The sequence below is a fragment of the Macrobrachium nipponense genome, chromosome 43, assembly GCF_015104395.2.
Source record: "Macrobrachium nipponense isolate FS-2020 chromosome 43, ASM1510439v2, whole genome shotgun sequence".
In the NCBI taxonomy this organism is placed as follows: domain Eukaryota; kingdom Metazoa; phylum Arthropoda; class Malacostraca; order Decapoda; family Palaemonidae; genus Macrobrachium; species Macrobrachium nipponense.
In genome coordinates this window covers 27,766,303-27,781,629 of record NC_061104.1, presented here as the reverse complement: position 1 = coordinate 27,781,629, position 15,327 = coordinate 27,766,303, and the positions used below count along the sequence as shown (strand labels likewise).

The window sequence follows — 15,327 nt, the reverse complement described above, 5'->3', positions numbered from 1 at the left end:
AAAAAATGCTGAAAAGACCAAACAGGTGACCAGGGGGATGCAGCCTTGTTCCTGGGGAATCCACCGCAAGCAAACTGGCAACACAATCAACCCACCAATCCAAGGTCTGTTGCTTCCAATTATAGTTGCAGTTGACCAGTCTTTAAAAAATAAAAACTAGTAAAAAATGCACCTTAGTTTCTTTGGGGCAATAGAGTTTCTGTACAGCCACTACACCATAAAATCAAGGCCACCAAGAATAGATCTATCTTTCGGTGGTCTCAATATAATGCTGTACCACGGCCTATGAAACCTTAACCATGGCCCACTGGTGACCTATCCTATATTGTTGCCAGAAGCACAATTAAAGCTAACGTAAACAAAATAAAATAAAAAATACTGAGGCTTGAGAGCTGCAATTTGTATGTTTGATGATTGGTCAACATACCAATTTGCAGCCCTCTAGCCTTAGTACTTTTCAAGATCTGAGGGCTGACAGAAAAAAAGTGCGGATGGACAGACAAAGCTGGCACAATAGTTTTCTTTTGCAGAAAACTAAAAAGTGACATCTGTATGAATGTTCACAGCCTTCCTCCACTAATCCAGACACAAGACAGTGAAGATGAGCAGTAAAAGGAAGAAGCAAAGACCTCTTGTAAGAGTGGGTTATTACAACCTTTCCCAGGAACACCAAAGATGAATTGAGATGGTGCCTGAACATTGTTAATTGAGATGGTTCCTGAAAGGATAGCATTGTTAATTGAGATGACACCTGAAAGGACAAGCATTGTTAAAGGATGTGCTTACAGTTACAGCCAGAAAAGCAACACCAGGGACAACAATCACAGTAGCCTCAAATGGGGAGCTAAAGCCAAAGCGGAAGGGTTTACTAATATCTGAGGTGTCAATCTCAAGACTGTGGCCCATGCTCAAAGAAGGAAATGGGGAACTGAACCCCCATAAACCTGAGATAAGTCACAAAAGGCTCAACTTGCAATGCGAATGGATTGTCTCATGTTGTGTGGAAGCTGGCAAGATTTGGGGTTCTAAGTCAAGTACAGTCTGAGGTTTGTTGACTGAAGGTAGATGATTATAAAAGGAAAATGCCAACCACCATCCTTTTTGGAAGATGGAAAGGTCCCACGAAAGATTGAAGGTACTATCATCGTTGATACAGGGTCTAAAAATCAGAGAAGATATCTTGTATAAGTGCTATGATCGCAGCTGGAAGACAGACTAGTAGTGTAAGGAGTTCCCACCCTCTAAACACCTGAGCAACAGCTGGAACCCTCGAAGGTAGGAATGTCCTTTGGAAGATCAAGACTACGACTGAGCCAATGCCAGCTTAAAGCTGGCTTAATCTAGACAGACAGACTGATCACAAGATAAGATGAGGTCACATGCCATGGCCATCTCATCAATCCAGCTCTCGGCCAAGACCCTCCATCTACATTTTAGCATCTGAGTATGATGGGCAACATCAGCAATGTGAACCCATACCACAGTCCTAGATGGCCCAGTGGTCAGGGATGAAACCACACTGAATCTCCAAGGTGTCTTGTTGTTGGTCAGTCACAAACTTTCCTCATAGTAGTAACACAACCGGTTAAAAGAAAACACCGAAACAATTTTTTTTTTTTTCAAGTGTCTTTGACATACTAAAAAACAAAAACAATAAACAGCATTATAAATAATTGCTATTCAAATAGTCTTGACATACTGAACAATCAACACAAAAGTCAGTTCAAATAAACACAAAGCCTTAAATCTAAGACAAGATCCCAACATTCCCAGCTTTTATGTGACATAGGACAGAAAACAATGAAAATACTTTACATACAGCACAGAAAGGTAAATACAAGTTACTTTCCTCAGTAGCTAAGAATACAGTAAATCTTAAAAACTTATGAGTGATGACTGAGTGTTATTTCACAAATAATACTATAAGACAATGAACACTATATGTACGCTTTTAAATATTCAACAATTATAATACTTTATGACCTATTAGAAACACCTTCAAGGATACACCAGTAATCATCAACTAGTCAAACTCAACAGTCACATTTCTTACATTATAATATAACAACTTACCATTCTCCTTGCTACTTTGTGCTGTCTCTGGTTAACAATATCTCCTGCAATGGCAGTAAGCAGTGCCTGGTAGTTGTCAGCCCTTGAGACCAATGCTTGATTTTCCAGACGGCGAAGATTGTGACTGAGACGGGTTTTTACTTCATGCAGGCTATGTCTGTGAGGTAATAAATTTATAAATCATTACTGTATATCTTTCTACTGTCCTTGGGTTCCTCAGTATTTTATTGTCTTCAAGTTAAGATTTACCCTAAGATAGGTGTTTGGTGACCCTAATTTTCACTATATAACTCCTTCTGCACCACACACACACACACCCACACATATATATATATACATTGGACCCCCCCACCCCTGGTATTCGGGGACTCGCACATTCGCGGATTTCTCTCGGGAACGTTTCCCCGCATTATTCACGGAAAATTCACTTATTCGCGGTATTTTTCTATGAAAAATATCTACAAATCCTGGATTTTTTTTATCAATTTCAATTTTTTTTATCAATTTCTCTGTGATAAAACTATTATAAAAACCTAGTATAAAATTTTTTAGTGGGTTTTTCTTGAGTTTTAACTAACAAAATATGTAGGCTGTTTTCAGCATTTTTATAGGGTTTCTAACTATTCACAGGTTCTAACTATTCACAGGGGGTCTGGTACGCATCCCCCGCGAATACAGGGGACCACAGTATATTATATATATATAATATATATATATATATATATATATAGATATATAATATATATATTATTTATAGTGGAACCTCAACATACGAATGTCCCAACTTACGAAAAATTCAGGTTACGAAAGCAAAGACGAAGATTTTTTTCCCTCTGCATATGAAAATAATTCAGGTTACAAAAGGGTGTTACTGTAAAGTCCTGAGATTCGCCCGGACCACCGGGAACAATTTCAAAACTCGCGCACCTCTAACTCTGTAGACTCGCCACCATCCTCCCACTCTCCTATTGGTCAGCATCTACCCCATCATGCTCTATGTAAAGGCGTCGTTTGGCCACTCCGTCGCACCAGCCTTATCGTACGCACGCGGAATTCGTTCGTTCACGTATACGATTTTGTTTGTTAATGTAAATTCGTGTTGATGATTTTGCTTTGTACTTTCGTGTTGTGTGAGAACTTAATTAGTAACTTAATTATGTGTGTAAAGTCATGGATCCCAAGAAAGTTGCTGAAGTTCACAGAAAGAAGAGGATGCTCTCTATGGAGACAAAAATTGGAGATAATCAAGAAATATGAGGCTGGCATGCGGTTGAGTGTGATCGCTAAGGAATACAGCTGAAATCTGTTGATGATAGGCACCATCCTTGAGCAGAAGGAAGCCATCAAAGCAGCTACACCTTCCAAGGGCGTGACTATTTTGTCCAACAAGAGGAGCAACGTGCATGATGAGATAGAGAGGCTGCTTCTTGTATGGACTGAGGACAAAGAAATCGCTGGCGATACGATAACCGAGAGGGCAATCTGCCAGAAGGCCAGCGCTATTTTCGGTGATCTGATTGCCCAGGCTGAAGACAACAGAGAAGGGACATCGACGGCAACCCCAGACTTCAAGGCTTCTCGGGGGTGGTTTGATAAATTCCGTAAATGGACAGGCATCCATTCGGTGGTGAAGAAATAGAAATTTTGTAAAAAACGTAAAGTATATATACAGGCAGTCCTCAGGTAACGACGGTCTTGGCTTACGACGTTCCGAGGTTACGACGCTTTTCAATTATATTCATCAGACATTATTTCCAGGGTTACGACGCCTACAACGCTCATCTGGCAGATGAAATATGACACCAAAAATGCAAAATAATCAATATTTGAAGTTTTTTTTGATGAAAAATGCCATAAGAATGCAGTTTACATAGTTTTCAATGCACCCAAAGCATTAAAAGTAAGGTTTTCTTAGGATTTTTGATGATGTTCTGGCTTACAACGATTTTCGGCTTACGACGCGTCTCAAGAATGGAACCCCCATCATAACCCGTGGACTGCCTGTATATATATGTATATAAATATATACAGTAGAGCCCCGGCTCACGACCGTATTAGAACTCGACATAATCGGATTTCGCCATTAAATTTCCAATAAACTTTGTATCGGTGTTCATACAAAAAACCAGATTCCGACCCCCAGATCATATGATGTTTGTAAACATAACTGTTTCCGCCAGCCGCCACTAGTTGGTGTCATCCAGTGTTACCAAATGTAGCATAATTTCATGTTTTTTACCATAATATGACCCAAGAATTGGAGCTTTGCATAAATTCTATCATACTTAGGGTTCCAGTACAATTTTAGAATGTATTTTCACTAAAATTTTAAATAAAGTGCAGAAAATTCCTCAATTTCATACACAGCCATATGTATCTTCCTTCTGAAATTGCCTCAAAAGCAGCACTAACAAATGAGTTGGTTAATAAGTTTGAACCCAACTAAGGAATGTTAAATTCTGTGAATATAAATACCCACAGTGGCATGACAAACGATAAGTAAAGTGTGAATAATGTTTTTTCTTCATGAGTAAAGTTAATTTTTTTCTTTTTTTAAGTTTTATTTTTTCAAGTTATCAAATTTTAATTGTCTAAAGTGATTCTCAAAGAATTTTCAAGTATTTATTAATTGTGTATGTGATGTTAAAGAAAAATGGTGGTTCAGTGGCATGATAATGATCAGTAATAAGTATGTAAGTTTTTCTTCTTGAGTACAGACTGGTTTGTTTGTTTTCCCCTTTTTTTAGTTTTAATTTTTTAGTTGATATGAAAATTTTATATTTGAAGTAATTTTCACACATTTTTCAAGTATTTATTAATTGTGTATGTGACCTGTTAAAGGAAATAGTGTCTAAGTGGCATGATAATGATGCAGTAATAATTAAAATTTGTGTTTTTCTTCATGAGTAGACTTATTTGTTTTCCTTTTTTAGTTTTAATTTATTAGTAGAGATATCAAAATGTTGAATAACTTCCTAAGTCATCTTCACACATTTTTCAAATCGTATACCAGTAATTGCACATGTGATCTGTTAAGGAAAAATGGTGCTTTATTTCGAATTTGCTAACGTGTAAAGATCATCAAATAAATAGTTATACTACTGCAATTCGTCATTTGTATCATTTCACCTAATATAGAAATGCTTTAAATTTCCATTACATCCTTGTTTTAGTTCAAATGTATTAGAAAAATGAGATAATGATAGATTAATAGCATAATTCTGGCATAAAATTGCTCCACATTTGGCATATATTCTTGCTATTTAGCGTACATCTGACTTGGACCGACTAGCATAATTTAACAAAACTTGTTGGTAACACTGGTGACGCCACTCTCAGCATAGTTTAAAGTCTGCAGCTACTGTTAACAAACAGTCAAACATGTGTCTCGCACACCTTGTGCGCATTTCGTTTGCTATTTTGGCGGTATTTACTGTATACGCAGTTACCTCTTTATTCATGATGGGTTCCAAGACAGCCACTTCACACAAGGCAAAGCGGAAGTGTTTGCATGGCATCTCATGTTTTCCTTCAAAATGTTTCCTCCATTCCCAACTCCAAAATAAAACTTAAGTTTTGTCTATCCTCTCCTCTATAAGACAATGCTCACACGAGGCGTGCATTTCAATAGCAAATGCAATACGTATTTAAGTGTTAGGTTTGGAGTGAAGGCAATGTTACGTACGTAGCTTACATGTGCGGTTTGGTAGCGAATGCAATCTTTGAGCTTTGTTAAACTTGCCGGTAAATAAGATGTTAGCCATAGCTTAAATCAGAGAAGCCACTATGGTATATATATATATATATATGCGTAGTAATTAAGACGATTCTTTTATGCCTAATGTAATACGTCAATGTTTACGTGTGAGATTTGGTAGTGAAAACACTGTTACATGCGTAACATGTGCGGCTCGGTAGCAACGCAATCTAAGCTTTTTAAGCTTGCCGGTAAAGAAGAGGTTAGCCTTAGCTTAACTCAGAAGCCGCTATGGTATACAGTAATTATAGAAATCAAGTCGATTCTTTTATGTCTACTGTAAAAATACGTGAATGTTTACGAGTGAGATTTTGTAGTAAAACCACTGTTACCTACGTAACGTGTGCGGTTTGGTAGCAACGCAATCTTTAAGCTTTATTAAACTTGCTGGTAAAGAAGAGGTTAGCCTTAGCTGAAATCAGAGAAGCCGCTATGGTATACGTAGTAGTTATAGAAATTAAGAGATTCTTTTATGTCTACTGTAAAAATAAGTCAATGTTTACATGTAAGATTTGGTAGTGAAACCACTGTTATATACGTAACGTGTGCGGTTCGGTAGCAACGCAATCTTTAAGCTTTATTAAGCTTGCTGGTAAAGAAGAGGTTTGCCTTAGTTTAAAATTCAGAGAAGCCGCTATGGTATACATAGTAGTTACAGAAATTATGACTCTTCTTTTATGTCTACTGTAGAAATAAGTCAATGTTTACGTGAGATTTGGTAGTGAAACCACATAACGTGTGTGTGTGGTTCGGTAGCGAACGCAATCTTTAAGCTTTGTTAAGCTTGCTGGTGAAGAGGTTAGCCTTAGTTTAAATCAGAGAAGCCGCTATGGTATATGTAGTAGTTACAGAAATTATGACTATTCTTTTGTATCTACTATAAAAATACGTCAATGTTTACGTACGAGATTTGGTAATGACACCAGTTTACATATGTAACGTGTGTGCGGTAATGAACACAATCTGTATGCTTAGTTTGTAAGCGTCCTCATAAAGAGGTTAGCCTGATATTAAACTCAAGAGATGCTGGTGCGTAACGTAATGGTATAGTAATTATATAAATTAAGAAGATTCTTTTACTTATACGTGTATATATTTACCATGTACCATAATTATTTTTCTTAGTCCAATAACCTTGAAATTCAACCCTGATATTAGAAAAAAAAATTTCATCGTAGAAGAAGGATATTTTATGGAAACAAAACCGTTAGTAAAACCATTATATCATAACTTTTAACTAAAAGATAGTTTTAAAGTGATTTTGTATACAGTATTACAGTCGACTGTAATACTGAACGTGAACGTTTATAGGTTTATATCGACGATATGGTTTGTTTACTACCATAGTCCCGCTATAAGCCACCAGGGCTGCGCTATGGTACATCCTTTCATGCCACATCCTGCCGATTTGATGTAGGCAATTTTTCGTAAATTCTTGATAAATATAAATTGGGTTTAATTTTAATAGTTTATTAATTCACTGTAATAATTAGACAAGCTTTTCAATGTTTTATTATGTTAGCAACACGTTTTGTGCTTACCCACTACACTACAGTCTACTTGCATAGTTACCTAGGTAGCCTATGGCGTTCGGTCAACAATCAAATGGACCCTAGACCAGTTTTCTTTTATACAGTACGTATATTATACATTAAAAGTATACATATAAGTTTAATATGATATTGTTATGATACAATAAAGTTTCATACATACTTACCTGGCAGATATATACTTAGCTAAGACTCCGTCGTCCCCGACAGAAATTCAAATTTCGCGCCACTCGCTACAGGTAGGTCAGGTGATCTACCGGCCTGCCCTGGGCGGCAGGACTAGGAACCATTCCCGTTTTCTATCATATTTTCTCTCTTCCACCTGTCTCCTGCGGGGAGGCTGGGTGGGCCATTATCGTATATATCTGCCAAGTAAGTATGTATGAAACTTTATTGTATCATAACAATATCATTTTCATACAATGAACTTACCTGTCAGATATATACTTAGCTGATTGGCACCCTTTGGTGGAGGGTAAGAGACAGCTACTACTGGAATAGACAGGTAAACAACATATGTTGTAGGTATAAATAAACCTTGGTTCCTACCTGATAGGTGGTAGACTTCGTGGGTGTTGCCCAGTAGTCTGCATCACTCAAGAAAACTTTAGCGAGATATATGATCTATGGCCAAGAGTTCTTGTGGGTCTGCCGATGGGGTCTTATCCGCTTACTCGGCAGAGCCTGAAAGGACTTTGTCAATGGGTGCTGATCCACTTATATGACAAAACGTTTTACCTTATGAAGGAGCAAACAACCAATCCCGACCACCTGATCCTAACCACATGTTAGTAATAAAGATTGTTCCGAGTTATCCCCCAAACTCTTCACAACAACCATAACTCAAAAAACACAATACGCACACATACATAAATTAAAAAAAAAAAAAAATAAAAAAAAAAAAAAAACTATACTCATCTAATAAGATATCACAAGAGTTTCTTACTGAACAACAGTGACTGGCCGCCAGTGCGACACCAAGCCCTTTTTGTTAGAAAAAACTCTAGAACATATCTAAAAAGAAGGTATGTATATACTTAAGGATTGGTGTTGGCTCCCATACCCAGGATCGTATCCGCAGACACGAAAGGACCTAGAGAAAAACATTTCTCGTAGGTCACACGAACGTCTCTCAAGTAATGAGATGCAAATACTGAGTTGCATCTCCAAAATGTCGTATCCAAGATGTTTTTAACCCTCTAACGCCGAAGCAGTAAAAAAAAATTGTCTCCCGTGTGCCGGAGGTGTTTCAGAGTGAACGCGGAAGCGGAAAAAATATTTTTTCAAAAACTCACAGCGAGCTTAGTTTCAAGATTAACGAGTTCATTTTTGGCTCCTTTTTTTGTCATCGCTGAAGTTTTAGTATGCAACCATCAGAAATGAAAAAAATTATCATTATCATATATAAATAATGCGATATATGATAGCGCAAAAATGAAATTTCATATATAATTGTATTCAAATCGCGCTGTGCGCAAAACGGTTAAAGGTAACAAGTTACTTTTTTTTTCGTTGTAATGTACACTAAATTGCAATCATTTTGGTATATAACACATTGTAAAACGATAAAAGCAACACAGAGAAAATATTATCACAAAATAATGCATGAATTCGTAACGCGCGGACGTAAACAAATATTTTTTCAAAAATTCCATATAATCAAATATTGTCCTAGAGACTTCCAATTTCTTCAAAATGAAGACACATGATTGAATATTACTATACTGTAAGAGTATTAGCTTACAATTGCAGTTTTCGACCATATCTGACGAGTTAAAGTTGACCGAATGTCGAATTTTTTTAGATATTTTTTATATGCAATTATTTCGGAAATAACAAAAGCTACAACCTTCAAACATTTTTTGTTTTATTCTACATGAAATTGCGTACATTTTCATATATAAAACTCTATGAAATGCCTAATATGAAACGGAGCAAATATTCCGAGAATGATACGTACGCATTTCGGAGATTGTGGCGGAGAATCCGCGCGCGGAGGGAAGGAAAGATTTTTTTAAAAATTCACCATAAGTCTAAATATTTTGCTAGAGACTTTGAATTTGTTTCAAGATGAAGATAAATGACTGAATATTACTAGACTGTAAGAGTTTTAGCTTACAATTGCGTTTTTCGCCCATTTCGGTAGAGTCAAAGTTGACCGAACGTGGTTTTTTTTCTATTTATCGTGATTTATATGCAAATATTTCAAAAATGAGAAAAGCTACAACCTTCAATTATTTTTTGTTGTATTCTACATGAAATTGCGCACATTTTCATATATAAAACTTTATGTAACAGCTAATTTAAAAATCGTGCAAACATTACCACAATCGCACGTATGATTTTTTCGGAAGTTACCGCACGGACGTAAAGAAAATGTTATTTTTTTTCATAAATTCACCAAAAATCGAAATATTGTGCTAGAGACTTCCAATTTGTTGCAAAATGAAGGTAAATGCTTGAATATTACTAGAATATAAGTGTTTTAGCTTACAATTGCGTTTTTCGACCATTTCGATAGAGTCAAAGTTGACCGAAGGTTGAAATTTTGGCAATTATCGTTATTTATATGAAAATATCTCAAAACTGATAAAAGCTAAAACCATGGGTTGTTTTTAGTTGTATTGTGCATGAAATTGCGCACATTTCCACATATAAAACTTTATATAACGGCTAATTTTAAAATGGTGCAAACATTACCACAATCGCATGTATGATTTTTTTCGGTAGAGTTACACGCGAACGTAAGGAAGTTTTTTCATAAATTCGCCATAAATCGGAATATTGTGCTAGAGACTTCCAATTAGTTGCAAAATTAAGGTAAATGATTGAATATTACTAAAATATAAGAGTTTTAGCTTACAATTGCGTTTTTCGACCATTTCAGTAGTCAAAAGTTGATCGAAGGTTGAAATTTGGCAATTATCGTTATTTATATGAAAATATCTCAAAACTGATAAAAAGCTACAATCATGAGTATTTTATTGTGTATTTTACATAAAAATGCACAACATTTCATATTATACTTCATGTAACGGCTAATTTACAATGGTACAAAAATTATGTCAAAGTGACGAAATAATTTCCGAGATGTGTCACAGATACTTTTTAGTGCGATAAGAAACAAATTCGCGCTTTCGCGCTTGCGCGCCTGCATAACAATTGTAAACAAAACAACCTTGATCCATGACTCCCAGCATCCCCAAGGCTCGTGATTCAAAAGTTTTAGGCTGGTAGGCCTATAAGTATTTTTTCCGCGAATTTTTAAAAAAACTTTTGTATGTCAACGTAAAATACGTCCAGTCGGCACCCGAGAGACAAAAAATGTCAACGTAAAATACGTCCAGTCGGCGTTTAAGGGTTAAGTGACATATTCTTTTGAAACGAGAGAGACGTCGCTACTGCTCTCACTTCATGAGCTTTCACTCTCAACAGTCGAAACTCTTCGTCAGGACAGATCTTATGCGCCTCTGTAATGACGTTTCTCACAAAGAATGCAAGAGCATTCTTGGACATCAGTCTTGTGGGTCTTTTTACCAAGGGGGGGGGGGGGGGCGCACCAAAGACCTTGTCTAGAGCCCCCCATCTGGTGTTTTCTCTGAAGGTAGAACTTTAGAGCTCTTACAGGACATAGAGACCTCTCTGCTTCTCTGCCTACGAGACTCGATAAGCCTTTAACCTCGAAGGACTTAGGCCAGGGATTCGCGGGATTCTCGTTTTTAGCTAAAAACAAGGCTTTAAACGAGCAAATGGTTGAGTCCCCCTTGAATCCTACTCTATCCTCCAGAGCATGTAGTTCACTAATTCTTTTTGCTGTAGCTAAAGATAATAGGAATAAGCATTTTCTAGTGATGTCTCGAAACGACGCCAGATGAGGAGGTTCGAACCTTTCGGATGACAGGAATTTGAGTACTACATCTAGGTTCCAGTTAGGAGGAACCAGTTCCTTAGACTTTGTAGTCTCAAAGGATCTTATGAGATCGTGGAGATCCTTGTTATCTGCCAGATCTAATCCTCTATTCCTGAAGACTGCTGAAAGCATGCTTCTGTATCCCTTTATTGTGGATACAGATATATGAGATTCTTCCTTAGGAACAGCAGAATCAGCAATTCCGTTACAGAGGTAGTGGAGGAGGACAACTTCTTAGATTTGCACCACCTTCTAAAAACCTCCCACTTGGACTGATATACTTGTCTAGTGGAGGCTCTGCGTGCTCTCGCGATCGCGCTTGCAACTTTACGAGAAAACCCTCTCGCTCTGACGAGTCTTTCGATAGTCGAAAGGCAGTCAGGGCGAGAGCGGGGAGGTTTTGATGATACCTCTGGAAGTGTGGTTGTTTGAGAAGATCCATCCTTCTTGGGAGGGATCTGGGAAAATCTACCATCCACTCCACACCTCCGTGAAACCAATCTTGTGCCGGCCAAAAGGGGGCTATCAGGGTCATCCTTGTCCCCTTCGAAGCCACAAATTTTTTTCACGAACTAGTCCCAGGATCTTGAAAGGAGGAAAAGCGTAGACGTCTACGTTGAGGACCAGTCTAGTAGGAAGGCGTCAACTATAAGAGCTCTGGGGTCTTCCACGACCGAGCAAAAGACTTCCAGCCTTTTGGAGAGGAACGTGGCGAAGAGATCCACATGAGGGGTCCCCCAAAGAGACCAGAGATCTTGACACACATCTTTGTGGAGGGTCCACTCTGTGTGAAGGACCTGGTTCCTCCTGCTGAGTCTGTCCGCCCGCCCCTTAACGTTTCCTCTTTCTCCCTGAATGAATCTCGTAAGCGGGGAGAACGTTCCTCTGAGACGTCCAAAGCAGAAGGTCTCTTGCAAGTTCGTAGAGGCACAAGGAGTGAGTCCCTCCTTGTTTCCGAATGTAGGCAAGTGCTGTGGTGTTGTCCACATTTACTTGAACTACTTTGTTCGACACAAGAGGTTCTAGACTCTTCAGAGCCAGGTGTACGGCAAAGAGTTCTTTGCAGTTTATGTGCCAGGACACCTGCGCTGCTTCCCAGGTGCCTGACACCTCCTTCGAGCCTAATGTTGCTCCCCAACCTTTCTCCGACGTGTCGGAGTACAACACTAGGCTTGGGTTCTGGATCTTCAGGGAGATTCCCTTGTTCTCCTTCAAAGGGGGCAACCACCATTCTAAGTGAGGTCTCATCTCCACTGGAATGGGAAAGGCGTCTGAAAGAAGTCCGGTCTTCCAACTCCAAGACCTCTTGAGGAAGAATTGAAGTGGACGTAAATGAAGTCTTCCTAGCGGGAAGAACTGTTCGAGCGAGGAAAGGGTCCCTAGAAGGCTCAACAATTCCCTCGCCGTAGTCTGTTCCTTCCCTAAGAGAGAGACTTTCTCCAAGCCTTTTGCTAGTCTCTCTTGCGTAGGAAATACTCGAAAACCCCGAGAATCCATCTGAATCCCCAGATAGACTAAGTTCTGTCTGGGGGTCAGCTGCGACTTCTCGAGGTTTACGAGTAATCCCAACGATCTGATCAGGTTTAGGGTCAACGTAAGGTCCTCCAAACACTGTCTCTCTGATCTGGCCCTGATGAGCCAGTCGTCCAGATACAGAGAGATATTTACACCTTTGAGGTGAAGAAACCTTGCCACATTCTTCATCAGGCTTGTGAAGACCTGAGGAGCTGTGGAAAGGCCGAAACACAAGGCCCTGAACTGAAAGATCCTTCCCCCCGTCATGAAACGGAGGTACTTCTTCGATGAAGGGTGAATCGGGACGTGAAAATAGGCATCCTGGAGATCCAGAGACACCATCCAATCTCCTTGGCGCATAGCCGCAAGGACTGAGGCCGAAGTCTCCATAGAGAACTTCTCCTTCTGAACAAATTTGTTCAGAGCGCTGACGTCTAGTACTGGCCTCCAGCCCCCCCGAGGCCTTCGCAACCAGAAAAAGGCGATTGTAAAACCCCGGGGAGTTTTGATCCAGTACTAGTTCTATTGCTCTCTTGTCCCACATCTGATCCACCATCAGTCAAAGAGTATCCCTCAGCACAGGATCCTTGTACTTGGCTGACAGTTCCCGCGGAGTTGAAGTCGGGGGAGGACTGTCCAGGAAAGGGATAAGATATCCCTTCCTTAACACAGACATTGATGAGGCGTCCGTGTTGATACGTGCCCAGTACTCCACAAATCCCAGGAGCCTGGCACCTACTGGTGTTTGGAGGAGAGCAGCATCACTTTCCCTTCTTAAAGGGACGGAAGGCAGATCTACCTCTCCTCTCAGGAGCCTTCCTTTTAGAGGGCGCTCTGGAGGGAGGGCCTCCTCAAAAGGGCTGAAGAGACGTACTCGGCCCTTTCTTCTCAACTACTGCTGCAGGTCTCTTCTTCCTAGATGACTGAAGAAGCAAGTCTTGAGTCGCCTTCTCAGTTAGTGATCGGGAAATGTCTTTCACCAACTGAGAAGGAAACAAAAAGTCAGATAAAGGAGAGTACAACAGAGCTGCTCTCTGAGAGTGCGAGACCGCTTTGGTCAAGAAAGCACTGAAAACTGTCCTCTTCTTGATCAGTCCCGCTCCAAATAAAGAGGAGACTTCTAAGGATCCATCTTGTACTGCCTTGTCAATGCACGACAGTATACAAAGGAGTACTTCCGGGTCGAGACCTTCAGCGTCATGAGCCTTCTTGGACATCACCCCAAGGGACCAATCTAAGAAATTAAAGACTTCCAAAATGTGGAAGAGTCCCTTGAGGAGATGATCCAATTCCGAAATGCCCCAAGTCACATGGGCAGAGTTCAGTCCTTGTCTTCGAGATGCATCTACTAAGGTAGAAAAGTCTGCTTCGGCAGAGGACGGGAGAGAAAGACCCATATTCTCTCCTGTTTGGTACCAAATGCCCCTTCTGCCAGCGAGTCTCGCTGGGGGCATGCAGAAGACCGTTCTGACTAGTTCCTTCTTGGTATCCATCCAAGCATTAAGTGACTGAAGAGCTCTCTTCATGGATATAGTAGGTCTCATTTTCAAGAAAGATGATGTTTTAGGCACCTTTGCGCTTGAAAACAGAGTGCGGAGAGGGAGGAGCGGCAGGAGTTAACGCGTCCCCATATTCCTCAAGAAGAAGGGCCGTTAAGACTTTGTAGCTGGAAAGTCCTTCCCTACCGCGAGCCTCGTCTTCAGAATTCTCGTCCATCTCGGGATCCAAATGAGAATCTCCAGCAAAAACAGGAAGTCTTCTATCCGAGGGAGACAAACTCCTTATAGGAGAGGGACTAAGAGAATGAACAGAGTCCCTCTTGACAACAGAAGACGTCTCACGTCTGGTTGGAGCATCAAGTCTGATAGCCGGATGACGCTTGTAAGACGCCTAGCTGTCTCCTCATATCTGGATGACGCCTCGCGCTCGGATGGCGTCCTGGCTGGCGCCTCGCGCCTGGCTGACTGCTCTCGTCTGGCGTCCTGGCTGACTCCTCACGTCTGGAGGACGCCTTGCGCTCGGCTGGCGTCCTGGCTGGCGCCTCGCGCCTGGCTGACTCCTCACGTCTGGAGGACGCCTCGCGCTCGGTTGGCGTCCTGGCTGGCGCCAAGCGCCTGTCTGAAGCTTCGCGCCCTGTTGACGTTCTGGCTGGCATCTCGTGCCTGATAGGCTGCACGTATGTATCTGGAAGACGTTTCTCGCCTAGAAGACGTCTCGCGTACGGGTGGCATCCTGTCCGGAGCCTCACGTCTGTCACGCGTTTCTCTTGCACTTGTTCTAAAATGCACGTCCTCTTCTACATGTTTGAAAGAGGAAGCTTCATGTCTGGAAGGCGCCTCGCGCCTGGCAGGAGAAAGAGGACGAGACTTCTTGATAGGAAGCGCAACGTCCTTCTTGCCCGTAGGATTTCTAGACAGAACTCCTACCAAGGAGGCTAGTTGTTCCTGTACAGCAAGTAGGATCCTCTTAGAAGCCTCCCCGGCGTCCTCCTCAATGGGAGGAGAGGGAGACCTCGAAGGAGA

The 15,327-nt window shown here is 40.5% G+C and overlaps 2 protein-coding genes across 2 annotated transcripts in view; both read right to left on the bottom strand.

The window, feature by feature from the left end:
- LOC135213846 (ras GTPase-activating-like protein IQGAP2) overlaps positions 1-15,327 on the bottom strand; it is a 20,902-nt gene that overhangs the window by 5,123 nt on the left and 452 nt on the right. Inside the window, exon 2 of the mRNA XM_064247949.1 lies at positions 2,074-2,230. Coding sequence (XP_064104019.1) covers positions 2,074-2,230 — 157 coding nt within the window. The remainder of the gene's footprint in view (positions 1-2,073; positions 2,231-15,327) is intronic.
- The window catches only part of LOC135213845 (ras GTPase-activating-like protein IQGAP1), an 88,725-nt gene continuing 75,491 nt past the window's right edge, over positions 2,094-15,327 (bottom strand). Inside the window, exon 8 of the mRNA XM_064247948.1 lies at positions 2,094-2,230. The gene's annotated coding sequence lies outside the window, so the exon portion shown is untranslated. The remainder of the gene's footprint in view (positions 2,231-15,327) is intronic.